Genomic DNA, 12,121 nt, shown 5'->3' with positions numbered 1-12,121 from the left:
ATTTTTACTTACAATTAAAAACGTATAGAAGATTGACGCCATCTCGATGTTTGCGGAGTCACCTGTGCCAACAAACTTCCCATTTCCTGTGCTAAATCCGCACACCACTTGTACCCATAGACACTGGGGCACTTTCATCACGACAATTGTAAACACAACTTCCAACCACTACTTATCCAAGTAAACTACAGCATTCTTTGCGCTCTTCAATTGTTTATCAGTGTTGTCCATTGGTATGTGTTTACCCTCCAAACTGGGTATAAGACTTACACAAAACCGGGGAAATAGGCGAAGTTAGCGTATCTGTTTGTGGTATATATACATATTACAGCAATTTTATCATTACTGCATTGCTATGACAACTAGAATTCATGGAAACAGTTTGTAAATGCATCGGCGTATGTGTGACGCTCCACTAGATTGGCAACGATGAGTCATTTTTTCGCCGCGTTGTCTGCTCGTAAGTACATCAGAAATATTTTTAATTTTTCAGGGTTAATTTGGTTGCAAAAAAGGGATAATAGACATGAATTAAATAAACATTTTGAAGTAACAAAGTGAAGTTAAGCTAAATAATGAGTAAAGTAAACAATTAAGGGAATAAAGCTTTGCACCTCATACACCGCGTAACTGTGTTTGTGGAGTGAGAGCTTAGGAACCAGGAACAGCAACGTAGTTCAAGTGCAATTTGGAGTGAATTAAGACCAAAATGTATATAATAACAATCAAATAAGCACTGTGGAGTTTCAGTTGTGATGGCAGTAAGGATAAAACCACTTATTGCAAGGTAAAAATGAATATCAGTTCAAACCATGACCCCGGGACTAAAAAGTTTCATACTTTCACTAATATAGGCAACAAAATATTGTGCTGATTACAACTGCAATTTTGAGTAAGATCAATAAACATTACATATATATGCTAACGTTGTTCAAATGAGTGCTGGGAAGGCTGGGAAAGATGGTGGATAGTCTGTGGTTAGAACAGCCAGTCACGCAACTGCTGCCATATTGGATTTCAAAACTGCCTTGAAAACATATTTTATGAAGGGCTCACATGATTATTTTAGTTCATATGGGGCTTTCATGTATCACATTATGTTTGAGTGGTATGCTTAAAGATGTAATTGTATTCTTGTTTCACCAATTAAATATCGAGTGAATAAGGCCGAGCCATGCGATGACGATGGATCGTCTGTGGTTGTTACCCTGTTAGCTAGACGATAATGGAGCCAATCACTTAAGTACCCAGCCAGCCTAGGTGATTTGACCCTAGGTGAACCTCTCTTATTTTTTGCATACAATTCATAATTGCAAATGCATTTGGGCCCAAGTGCTTGAGAAGTATAACTTTGGGGTGGGTTTGCAATGTGGTCTATATTTTTAAACATTTTAGCCTGGATCCTAGATTGTACTGTGAAATGCCTCTGCATTGAGATTGCAGAATTTCGTATTATCTGTCATTGACAGTGGTCCACACTACAGTTAGTTAGATTCATAATATTGCATATAGGCGTAAGTATGTCTGAATTTAGTATAGCCTAAATTCATCGGAAAGGTTTTGCATGTATTAGCTGCCCATCCTAAATAAATAATTTGGTTAATTTTTTTGACAGATTTAGAAAAGGGGTGTACATATATAATGTAGTATAGTAGGTGAGATCATTTGAGAAAATTTTTACTGTCGTCTGTACTAACGGTTCTTATGTTCAACCCCATGGTGCTAATAACAGCACCTTGCAGACATCTCTTTAGAATTACCAATTGTTTTTTGTCAAATCACCTTATATACCTCCAAACAAGTTTCATGTACTATATTGCTTTTTTATCCATCGTCATTTGGTACAAACCACTTTTATTTTTTGTCTTCAACCCAAATGTTTAAAATTTATAGCATCTTCATGAAAATTTGTGTTTTTTAAGCACGAAAAAACAGAAAAAAAAAAAAAAAAAAAAAAAAAAAAAAGGGGGGGGGGTAGTGAATGCACCAACAGGATTGGTAAAAAAATTTAAAATTTCTGTTTCATAAAATAAGCAGCTTGAAACAAAATATGTAGCTCAGGTTTGTGATCAGTATAATCTCCCTTCCCAAAATGAAAAAGTATAATGCAGCCGAGGCCAGTTTACGAGGAACACGTTAATCTAGCCTAGGTTGCTGGGTCATTCTTGGAACCTGCATCTGGCCTAGAACCTGGTAAGTAATTGTAAGAAAGTTTGGGATGCAATCATAACCAAACCTGGGAGTTGGATCCCACCTGGCAAAAATAAATAGGACCTAACTGTAAGGAGCCCCTCTAGCCTAACCTAATTGTAGCTAAGCTATGAGAAGTGATAGAGATATCAGAATGTCCACGCACTCCAAACACACAATAGAACAAACAAAAGAAAATGAAGGCAGTAATGCAATACTGTAAATAGAAAGATAATAGCAACTCTCTCTCTCTCTCTCTCTCTCTCTCTCTCTCGCCTATTCTCTCTCTCTCTCCTCTTCTCTCTCTCCTCTCTCCTCTCTCTCTCTCTTGCACGATTGATTCTACTAGTGATATCTGATCTACACATATACATTGCTTCTATACAGTATTAGATTCATATGTCAATAGTAATAGCATGTGTTCTCATTACAGATATATACTAGAAAATACAGTAAAAGAAGCGAGCATAAGCAATTCTGGAAAGAAAAAACAAAAACAAAACTGAAGGGAATTAGAAAACTTCTTGCCCTTCCATCCAGTACATATCAGGGAAGCAGAGGTGAAAGGGATTCTGATACTTCTACATTCTAACTACTTTTCTTAGTTTATCTAGATGACAGCCCACCCCCTTCCTTTCCCAAGTATGGGAAGTCTGCAATAATATTCCCACAAGTGAGCCTTGGGAAAGATTGACGAATTAAAAGTAAAAGATTTGAAATGAAGGAAGAAAGAAAAGGAAGTAAGAATAGATAGTAAAGAGGAAATGGAGAAAAAGATATGGATTGTATTTTGTTGTGTTGTGGGAGATTTTCATGAAAACATGAAACAAAAGCAAGTGTAATTGTGTATCTCTTATTGCCTATAAAAGGATGTCTTTTGTCCTATCCCCCCCCCCCCCCCCTTCATTTGTGTACACTTGTTTTTAGTGAGCAAGAGGAGGTAAATATGCATATATTCTTTTAATTTTTTATAATCAAGGAAGCAAGCATGAGAAAGACAGAGAGCAAGATGAGAATAAAAAAATAGGGCAAAACAAAAAATTCCTGGACAAATGAATGTAAGAACAAATGTGGAAAAAAAAAATGGGATTAATTGTTTAATATTTGATGATGTAGGGGGAAATTTTTCTTTAATACAAAATAAGTGCAGTTGTAAAAATTTAGATATTCAGGATCCGTTATTCATATACCAGCTTTAAAAGAATTTAATTTCGTTTAAAAGTATGTTAATGATTGATCCAGGATATCTAAATTTTTTTCATCTGCATTTATTTTGTATTTAAAAAAAATTATTTTCATCCTTGTTCTTTTGTTTGTAAGGTTATTATGTTGTAGAAATTCTTACACACCACTTCCTTTCTGGTTTATTGCCAGGATGACAGATCTTCTGTCTCATCCAAGACCTGCACTTCACCACAATATGGTGCTCCACCCTCTATTCTTCTCCATTTCCTGTTCATCTTATCGTCATCATAGCTTGCAGTGCCATGCAATGCAAATAGCCTCTGTGAAATTCCACAAGTTCACAAATGGCTAAGATACCAAATCCACATACACCTATATTTACTCATTTTTCACCTATTGCATCTTTTGAATGTGATTCAGGGTTCTTGGACACCAATATACTACTTTGTAGATGTCTCATTATTTATAAACCTTGAGATTTTTTTGCACCTACATGTGCCCAGGATTGGTAATCATTGCTAAATTTTGCATACTATACTCTGTTTTTTCCATCTGTCCACCTGCTTGTGGTGTTTGCGTATGGTTACACTGCGTCCCGGGCTTTAGATAGTTACGCTTTGTGTAAGTGTTAGATAAATAAAAGGCTGTCTGGGTGTACATTTGCAACTGAAAACTGTTTTAATAATTTACTGTATGCGAATTACACGTTAATATTCGAAATAGAATATTATAATAATTGCTGAATGTAAGCTGAATATAACTATCTAAAGCCTGGGACGCAGTGTTACCATACGCAAACACTGCAGGCGGGTGGACAGATGGAAAAAACCGAGTGTAGTCAGTAGTGAATTACTATTTGATTTTAGTGAGGAAAATTTATGAATAATGTTTTTAACTCCCCTTTCTTAATTGTGTCAGCTAGCTTACACACTTGTACAGTAGCTCTAGACAGCTGAGATTACTTGGCTGGTGAGATGGAGGAATCCTTAATGGTATTTGGTCTCCTCTTCCATAATCACTTCATTACATGTTTAAAGTAGTTATGCATACAGTAAGCAGTAGGCTGTACTGGAAGTTATTTGCCAGCATTAGACTATGTTATTAAAGGTTATTACATTTAGTGCGTCGCTAATAGTTTCTTTTTACAGTTATTATAAATAAAGATATTTTGTTAAATTAGTTTTCCTCTTAGGACGGAGACATGGATGAAAATCTTCGGCAACCGTATGAGGGCCAGCTAATCAAGTTTACTAATGTCGTAAAGGGATGGCAAGCCCGTTGGTTTATCCTTAACCCAGAAACTGGCACCCTAGAGTATTATCTTGTAAGTAATGAGTTTTGTGCAGTTTCTTTACAATTTATTCCATACAGTCAACCCCCCCCCCCCCCCCCCCCCTATTCATGGACTCACTTATTCACAGATTTCTCTCTGGAACATATACGCCCATTATTTGGGGGAAATTCTCCTATTCGCTGCATTTTTCTATGAGTAATATCCCCAATTTCCTGTTTGTTCTGATACGTAATACAAACCTTTCGGTCCTTTAACAATAGGAATGTAACTTGCGACATAGCTGGAATTATGGCCGTTGAATCTTGAACAAGGTGGTTAGGCAGTAACTACCATGGGGCAGGCTAGCCTGCCCGGATGTAAACACTCCACTTTACTTTCGCGTGTCTTCCGAGGAAGACGTGTGTTTGTGAGCTCCGGCTGACTGGTTGTTAATCTTTTTTCCTGGTGGGATCCTTTTGGTTAATTTTTTTGTATTTAAATAATTATGCATATACGGTGTTTGATATTAATACTAAACAAAGGTTTGTCCTTGGCTTTTCAATTAATACAAAACCCACTTTTTGTGATAGCCTTTGTAACCGCCCCTCTACTTGTGTTAAGAGCCAGCGGCCAAGGTATGCCAACATATTTACATTCTTTCGCCCTTTAGCACTGGCTCAGACCTGCATGAGGACGAGATATGTATTTATCATGAGGATGAGACATGTATTTAACGTAAGTGATATTGATCCTGTAACTGGGACATGTATCATCCGGAAATTACGCTTACGCTTGGGAATTACTAAGGGAACTTCAAAGGTTTGTCCCGTGTTTGTTGTTATGGTAATTTCTCTTCTCTTCTTCCTTTCACTTACTATCGGAAGAAGGTAGAAGGATGGGCGTGCGGTGCTGATGTGGGGGATCTCCTCACTCACTTCGGAGGGCGGAGCCCTTGGATGTGTGAGGAGTATCCTCATTACTTATTTGTTCATGCCACTTACCTGACAGATATATATATAGCTGTATTTTCTGACGTCCGACAGAAATTTCAAAAAACTCGCGGCACACGCCAGTGGGCGGCCAGGTGGTAGTACCCATTCCCGCCGCTGGGAGGCGGATATCAGGAACATTCCATTTTCTCTTATCATATTTTTTTCTGTCGCCGGTCAGTAAACATCTGTTTACAGACCTCTGCTCAGGATTTTTTGGAAATTGACTCGCTTTTAAGTATCTGATTGATTTTTTTTGGTATTGAATTGGATTGTTGAATTGGCATGCGCGATAGTGGACCGTTTTTGATTTTGGATTGACTTTCTCTATAGATATGTCTGGATCAAGTGTTGTGAGTTTCAGAGTGTGTGAGCGGGCTGATTGTGAGGTGAGGCTACCGAAAGCATCGTAGACCCCCACACAGTATGTATGAGTTGTAGGGGGCTTAATTGTTTGATTGATCATCGGTGCAATGAATGTGAGAAATTGACTGATGATGAATGGAGAGCATATGAGTCCTATCGCCTTAAATTGGAGCGCGATAGGATCAGGAGGTCTTCCTCAAGGAGTGGTTCTTCCAAAGGTTAAGACTAACGTTTCTCCTGCACTAACACCTGTAGTGATTTACAACCCCTAAACCTGTTGTGGCCTTCGGGCTCTGATTCTGTGTCGGGAGGAGCGGATGCTCTCTCTATGATTTTGGAGTCTCTTCGCACTCTGAGACCAAAGTGAAAGCCTTAGAAACTGGCTCGGTGCAAGTGTGTGATCGTGCCCCCAGTGTTGTGGAGGGGGCGTCAGATCGGCCCCATAATGCCTCTAGGCCTAGACCTCTATCAGACTCAAGACCCAGGGAGGAGGTATGTCGAAAGCCGCAAGAGGTTACGGGGGCTTCCCACGATCTGGCGTCCCTTCGGCAGACCATGTAGCAAAGACCCAGGCTGCCAAGGACCGTGCACGAGCACGCGTCATGAAGGAGTGCTTCTCGTCCTCCGAAGCGTCCTCCCCGCGCAAGGGGTGGAGCGCTCGGAGAGACTCTCGTCCGTTAAAGAGGACGTTTCTTGCGGAGGACGCTTACGTCCTCTTTCGCCGCTTTCGTCGGAAGACGCTTATGATGTCTTTCCGCCTCAGAAGAGAGGTAGGATCTCCTCCGATGAGGACGCTAGGTTGCGCGCACAGGCGCGTATACCTGAGAAAACAGGTAGCTGTTCCTTTGAGAAGGAAGGAAGGCGTCCCCTCGCCCCTCGTCTTCTCACGACCAGTCCTGCTTCCTCTGCTCATTCTCCTCCGACGAAGAACATTCTTTTGTCCCTTCAGGACCAGCTATCCTCGCTTATGGCTCAGAGGACTCGCCCAGCAGCAGTCGAGCCTAAGCGGAGGAAGGACCTTAGACTGCCTGTCAAGAGGACTAAGCAGTCTCCGTCTCCTTCACCTCTGGCCGTCTCGTCGCGCGATCGCTTCTCTTCAGCGATTCGCCGATCTCGTTCGTCTTATAGAAGGACGTTACGTCAGGACGCTTTTGAAGACGCTCTGTACGAGGACGCTCGGCAGGACGTTCGGCAAGCAAGACGCTTGTCAGGACGCTCGTCAGGACGCTTGGCAGACGCTAGGCAGGACGTTCGTCAGGACGCTTGGCAGGACGCTAGGCAGGACGTTCGTCAGGACGCTCGCCAGGACGCTACACAGGACGCTCGCAGGACGCTCTCAGGACGCTAGACAGGACGCTTGGCAGGAAGCTCGCCAGGACGTTCAGGCCTCCTTTCAAGACGTTTTTGGGGATTCTGAACAAGAAGTCTTACCCCCAGACGCTTTTTTACGCGCTCAGGCAGTACGCCAGCGAAGAGAGGTAAAGACGCTTCTCGGGCAGGTGAGACTGCCGCGGAAGGCGCTGAAAGACGCTCGTCCGCCTCAGGACGCTCTACCATCAGCGAGCAGTAAGCGTATAAAGAAGACAGCCGTAATAAGGCTGCATCTTGCAAGGTAGGGTCCTTTGATCTTGCTAAGACCCCGCCAATAGGACGCCTTCTCCTGACAGACGTTCTCCTCTTCCGTTTAGAGAAGAAGGAGAACTAGGTAGTTCGGCTGAATCGGGTGAAAGAGGAACCTGCTACAGCCCCTTCTATCTCGGACTATAAAGTCCTAGTTAGACTCTTGCGTTCTTCTTTTGAGGACAAATTTCAGCCCGCAGCTCCCAAGTCTCCCCCTTCACAGTTTTCTCATCGAAAAACTGGGAAATCCCGGAGTTTGTAGAGATGAAGACTTCTCTATCAACGAAACGTGCTTTCAAGAAGCTCCAGGATTGGATGATAAAAGAGGAGAGACCAAGGCAAGACGACCTTCGCCTTGCCTCCTACTAAACTTAGTGGTAAAGGGGGCATTTGGTATAGGACCAAAGACGAAGTGGGAGTTCGTATCCCTTCTTCGGCTCAAGGAGATTTCTCCAGCCTTGTAGACTTACAGAGGAGGTCGCTTTTACCCTCTGCCAAGGTAACTTGGACCGCGCGCGGAGACTGACCATCATTTGAAAGGTCTGCTCAGGACGCTGGAAGTCTTCAACTTCCTGACTGGTGTTTGGGAGTTCTGGATTTGCAAGCGAGAAGCCCAGAAATCTCTTAGTCTGGGGGAGCTGTCCAGCGTGGTTAGCAGTATGGACAAAGCCGTCAGGGATGGTTCGGAAGAGCTTCGTATCTCACTTTGGAACAGCTTTGTTAAAAAAGAGAGCTTTGCTGTGCAACTTCACAGCTCGTTCGGTGACGCCAGCTCAGAAAGCGGATTTGTTGTTTTCGCCTCTTTCGAACCATCTCTTCCCCCAGAACCTTTGGTAAAGGACCTGACGAACATCTTACAAGAGAAGGCTACTCAGGATCTTTGGCCCAGTCTACAAGACGGTCGGCCGTACCTTCAACCTCTTCGGCTGCAGTTCGTCCGCCGAAGAAAGTAAAGCCCTTTCGTGGGGCTCCCCCCTCGAGAGCAGCTCCTCGAGGGAGAGGGTTTTCACGAGGAAGAGCTTCTTTTAAGCCAAAGCCTTCCAAGTGAAAAGCATGTCCTTCAGACAACCAGTCGGAGCCAGACTGAAGTATTTTTGCGGGAGCGTGGAGAGAGAGAGACACGGACTCTTGGTCCCTCAAGATCGTGGAGCAGGGGTACAAGATCCCTTTTTTAGATCTTCCCCCTCTTTCTACGACTCCCAGAGACCTTTCTCCATCCTACCAAGGAGAAAAGAAAGAAAGTCTTGTTCGATCTCCTTCAGCAGATGATCGACAAAGAGCGGTGGAACAAGTCGCGGACCTGGGGTCTCCAGGTTCTACAACAGAATCTTCCTAGTACCAAAGCAGTCGTCAGGTTGGCGTCCAGTTCTAGATGTAAGCAGGCTCAATCTTTTCGTGGAAAAGATCAAATTCACGATGGAGACGCCTCATTCTGTTCTGGGAGCGTTGAGACCGGGCGACTGGATGGTATCCTTGGACTTGCAGGACGCGTACTTCCACATCCCGATCCACCCTCTTTCAAGAAAGTATCTAAGATTTGTCTTGAACAACAAAGTATGGCAGTTCAGAGCGATGTGCTTCGGACTGACCACGGCTCCGATGGTGTTCACAGTAGTGATGAAGAACGTAGCGAGGTGGCTACACTCTTCGGGAATAAGAGTTTCCCTATACCTCGACGACTGGCTGATCAGAGCGTCGTCGAGAGAGAAGTGTCTGAAGGACTTGCAGTTCACGTTTAGCCTTAGCGAAGGTCCCTGGGACTTCTGGTCAACCTCGAAAAGTCGCATCTGACCCCAACACAGTCCATCGTGTATCTGGGGATTCAGATGGATTCAGTGGCTTTTCGAGCGTTTCCGTCCAGGAACGTCAGCGGCTAGGCTTAGAAAAGATCTCAGCCTTTCTAAGGAAAGAGACTTGCTCGGCGAGGGAATGGATGAGTCTGCTGGGGACCATTTCCTCGCTGGAAAGGTTTGTTTCCTTGGGAAGACTGCACATCAGGCCTCTCCAATTCTTCTTGGCAGACGAGTGGAAGGCAAAAGACGATCTCGATGCAGTATTGAGAATATCGATTCCGATCAAGAACCACCTAAGATGGTGGTTGGACCCTCAGAAGCTGCAAGAGGGCGTGTCCCTAAGTCTTTTGAGCCCCGACCTAGTGTTGTTTTCAGACGCTTCCATCACAGGATGGGGAGCAACACTAGGGGGGAAGGAAGTGTCAGGCTCCTGTAGAGGGGAAACAGGTAGCCGGCAATATAAAATGTCAAAAAGAACTGGCAGCAGTATTTCTGTCCCTGCAGTTCTTCGAGAAGAGTTTGGAGAACAAGATTGTTCAGATAAACTCGGACAATACCACAGCACTCGCTTATTTAAAAAACCAGGGAGGTACACACTCCAGAACGTTGTACTCCCTAGCGAGAGAGATTCTGCTGTGGGCAAAAAGAAAGAGGTAACGATCCTGACGAGATCATTGCAGGTGTGCAAAACGTCAGGGCAGACCTTCTCCAGTCGTCGGGACCAAGTCCTTCCGACGGAATGGACCTTGCACGAGGACGTTTGTTGAGACCTGTGGACGCTGTGGGGACGTCCACTGGTCGACTTATTCGCAACGTCAAGGAACAAGAGACTTCCTCTTTACTGCTCCCCGGTCCTAGATCCAGGCAATCGCGGTGGACGCTTTGCTTTGGAATTGGACGGGCCTGGACCTATATGCCTTCCCACCATCAAAGATTCTGGGGGAAGTCATGAGGAAGTTGCGGCCTCGGAAGGGACAAGGTTAACCCTGATCGCTCCGATGGTGGCCAGCGAGAGAATGGTTCACAGAGGTCATGTCTTTCCTTGTAGACTTTCCAAGGACATTGCCCTGGAGGAAAGATCTACTCAAACAGCCTCACTTCGAAAGGTTTCACCAAAACCTCTCCGCTCTGAGTCTGACTGCGTTCAGACTATCGAAAAGTTTGGCCAGAGCGAGAGGTTTTTCGAAAGCAGCTGAGAGAGCAATCGCCACATGCGAGACGTGCTTCCACAAGAGCTGTTTACCAGTCGAAGTGGGCTTCCTTCAGGGCATGGTGTAAAAAGGAGGGAGTTTCCTCTCCTGACCTCTGTGAACCAGATAGCTGATTTTCTGCTATTTCTCAGAAATGTGCAGAAATTAGCGGTCCCTACCATCAAGGGATATAAAAGCATGTTGTCAGCGGTTTTTAGGCACAGAGGCCTAGACCTGTCTGACAACAAGGATATTCATGACCTTTTGAAGTCTTTCGAGACCTCGAAGGTTTCCTCAAATGAGAAACCCCTTCATGGAATCTGGATGTAGTCCTGAAATTCCTTATGTCGAACACTTTCGAACCGCTTCAGACAGCGTCTCTTCGGAACCTGACAAGGAAGGCTCTTTTCCTAACTTCTCTTGCGACGGCTAAGAGAGTTAGTGAAATTCAAGCGTTTAGCAAGTTAATGGGCTTCAAAGGGGACAATGCTGTCTGCTCGTTGAACCCATCTTCTGGCGAAGAATGAAAATCCTTCGAACCCTTGGCCGAAGACTTTTGAGATCAAGGGTATGTCAAGTCTGGTGGGCCAAGAACCAGAGAGAGTCCTTTGCCCGGTAAGGGCTCTCAAGTTCTACGTGCATAGAACTAAGAGGTTAGAGGTCCCTCAGGTAACCTCTGGTGCTCTGTGAAAGAGGCCAGAGTTACCTTTATCGAAGAATGCTGGGGTGGCTTTCTTTCTAAGGGACACCATTCGGGAGTCTCATTCATCTTTCCAGAAGACTGATTTGAGCCTCTTCCGAGTAAAAGCGCACGAAGTACGAGCCGTCGCTACCTCTCTTTCCTTCCAAAAGAACATGTCAATCAAGGACATCCTCGATTGTACCTTTTGGAGGAGCAACTCCGTCTTCGCCTCACATTACCTAAGGGATGTGAGAACGATCTATGACGATTGTAATGCACTGGGGCCATACGTTTCTGCGGACACAGTATTGGGGGTCCGGAAGTAGCTCTTTCCCTATTCCTTAGTTAGGTTAAGTTAGGTGTTGTTGTTTTTAGGTTGTGGTGAGTCTTATGTGAAGATCTCCCATCCGTTAGTTAGTTTTAAGGGGTTTCTGTGATAGTTGGTCAGGTGGTGGTCAGTTGCTTCGTTGCCCTCATTTGTATGGCCTCGATGATCTTGTCACGCTGAGGTCTCGCACCCGTTGACAGATCATCCAGAGCGCACCAGCACTACAGGTCTCCACCTGGCTGGCAACTCTGTAATTAAGCAAAAGCAGCCTTACGTGACAGTAATCACATAGTCTACTTTGCAAACAGGTAAGGAACCAAGATGTATATCATCTACTTAATTTTTAGTTTCCCAAAAAATCCTATTCTGTCTTTTCCCACCATCCGAAGGTGTGATTCAGCTATATATATATCTGTCAGGTAAGTGGCATGAACAAAATGTTATTGTTATTATACAATTAAGTTTGTTCATACTTACCTGGCAGATATATATAATTAAAGTGCCC

At 44.0% G+C, this 12,121-nt stretch overlaps 1 protein-coding gene across 1 annotated transcript in view; it reads left to right on the top strand.

Annotated features, from left to right (window-relative positions):
* Positions 1 to 12,121, top strand: part of LOC135196702 (oxysterol-binding protein-related protein 11-like) — a 41,048-nt gene that overhangs the window by 1,024 nt on the left and 27,903 nt on the right. The window contains exon 2 of the mRNA XM_064223534.1: positions 4,568 to 4,699. Coding sequence (XP_064079604.1) covers positions 4,568 to 4,699 — 132 coding nt within the window. The remainder of the gene's footprint in view (positions 1 to 4,567; positions 4,700 to 12,121) is intronic.

The sequence above is a fragment of the Macrobrachium nipponense genome, chromosome 18 (assembly GCF_015104395.2).
Source record: "Macrobrachium nipponense isolate FS-2020 chromosome 18, ASM1510439v2, whole genome shotgun sequence".
NCBI classification, from domain to species: Eukaryota; Metazoa; Arthropoda; class Malacostraca; order Decapoda; family Palaemonidae; genus Macrobrachium; species Macrobrachium nipponense.
This window is presented reverse-complemented; position numbering and strand designations above follow the sequence as displayed.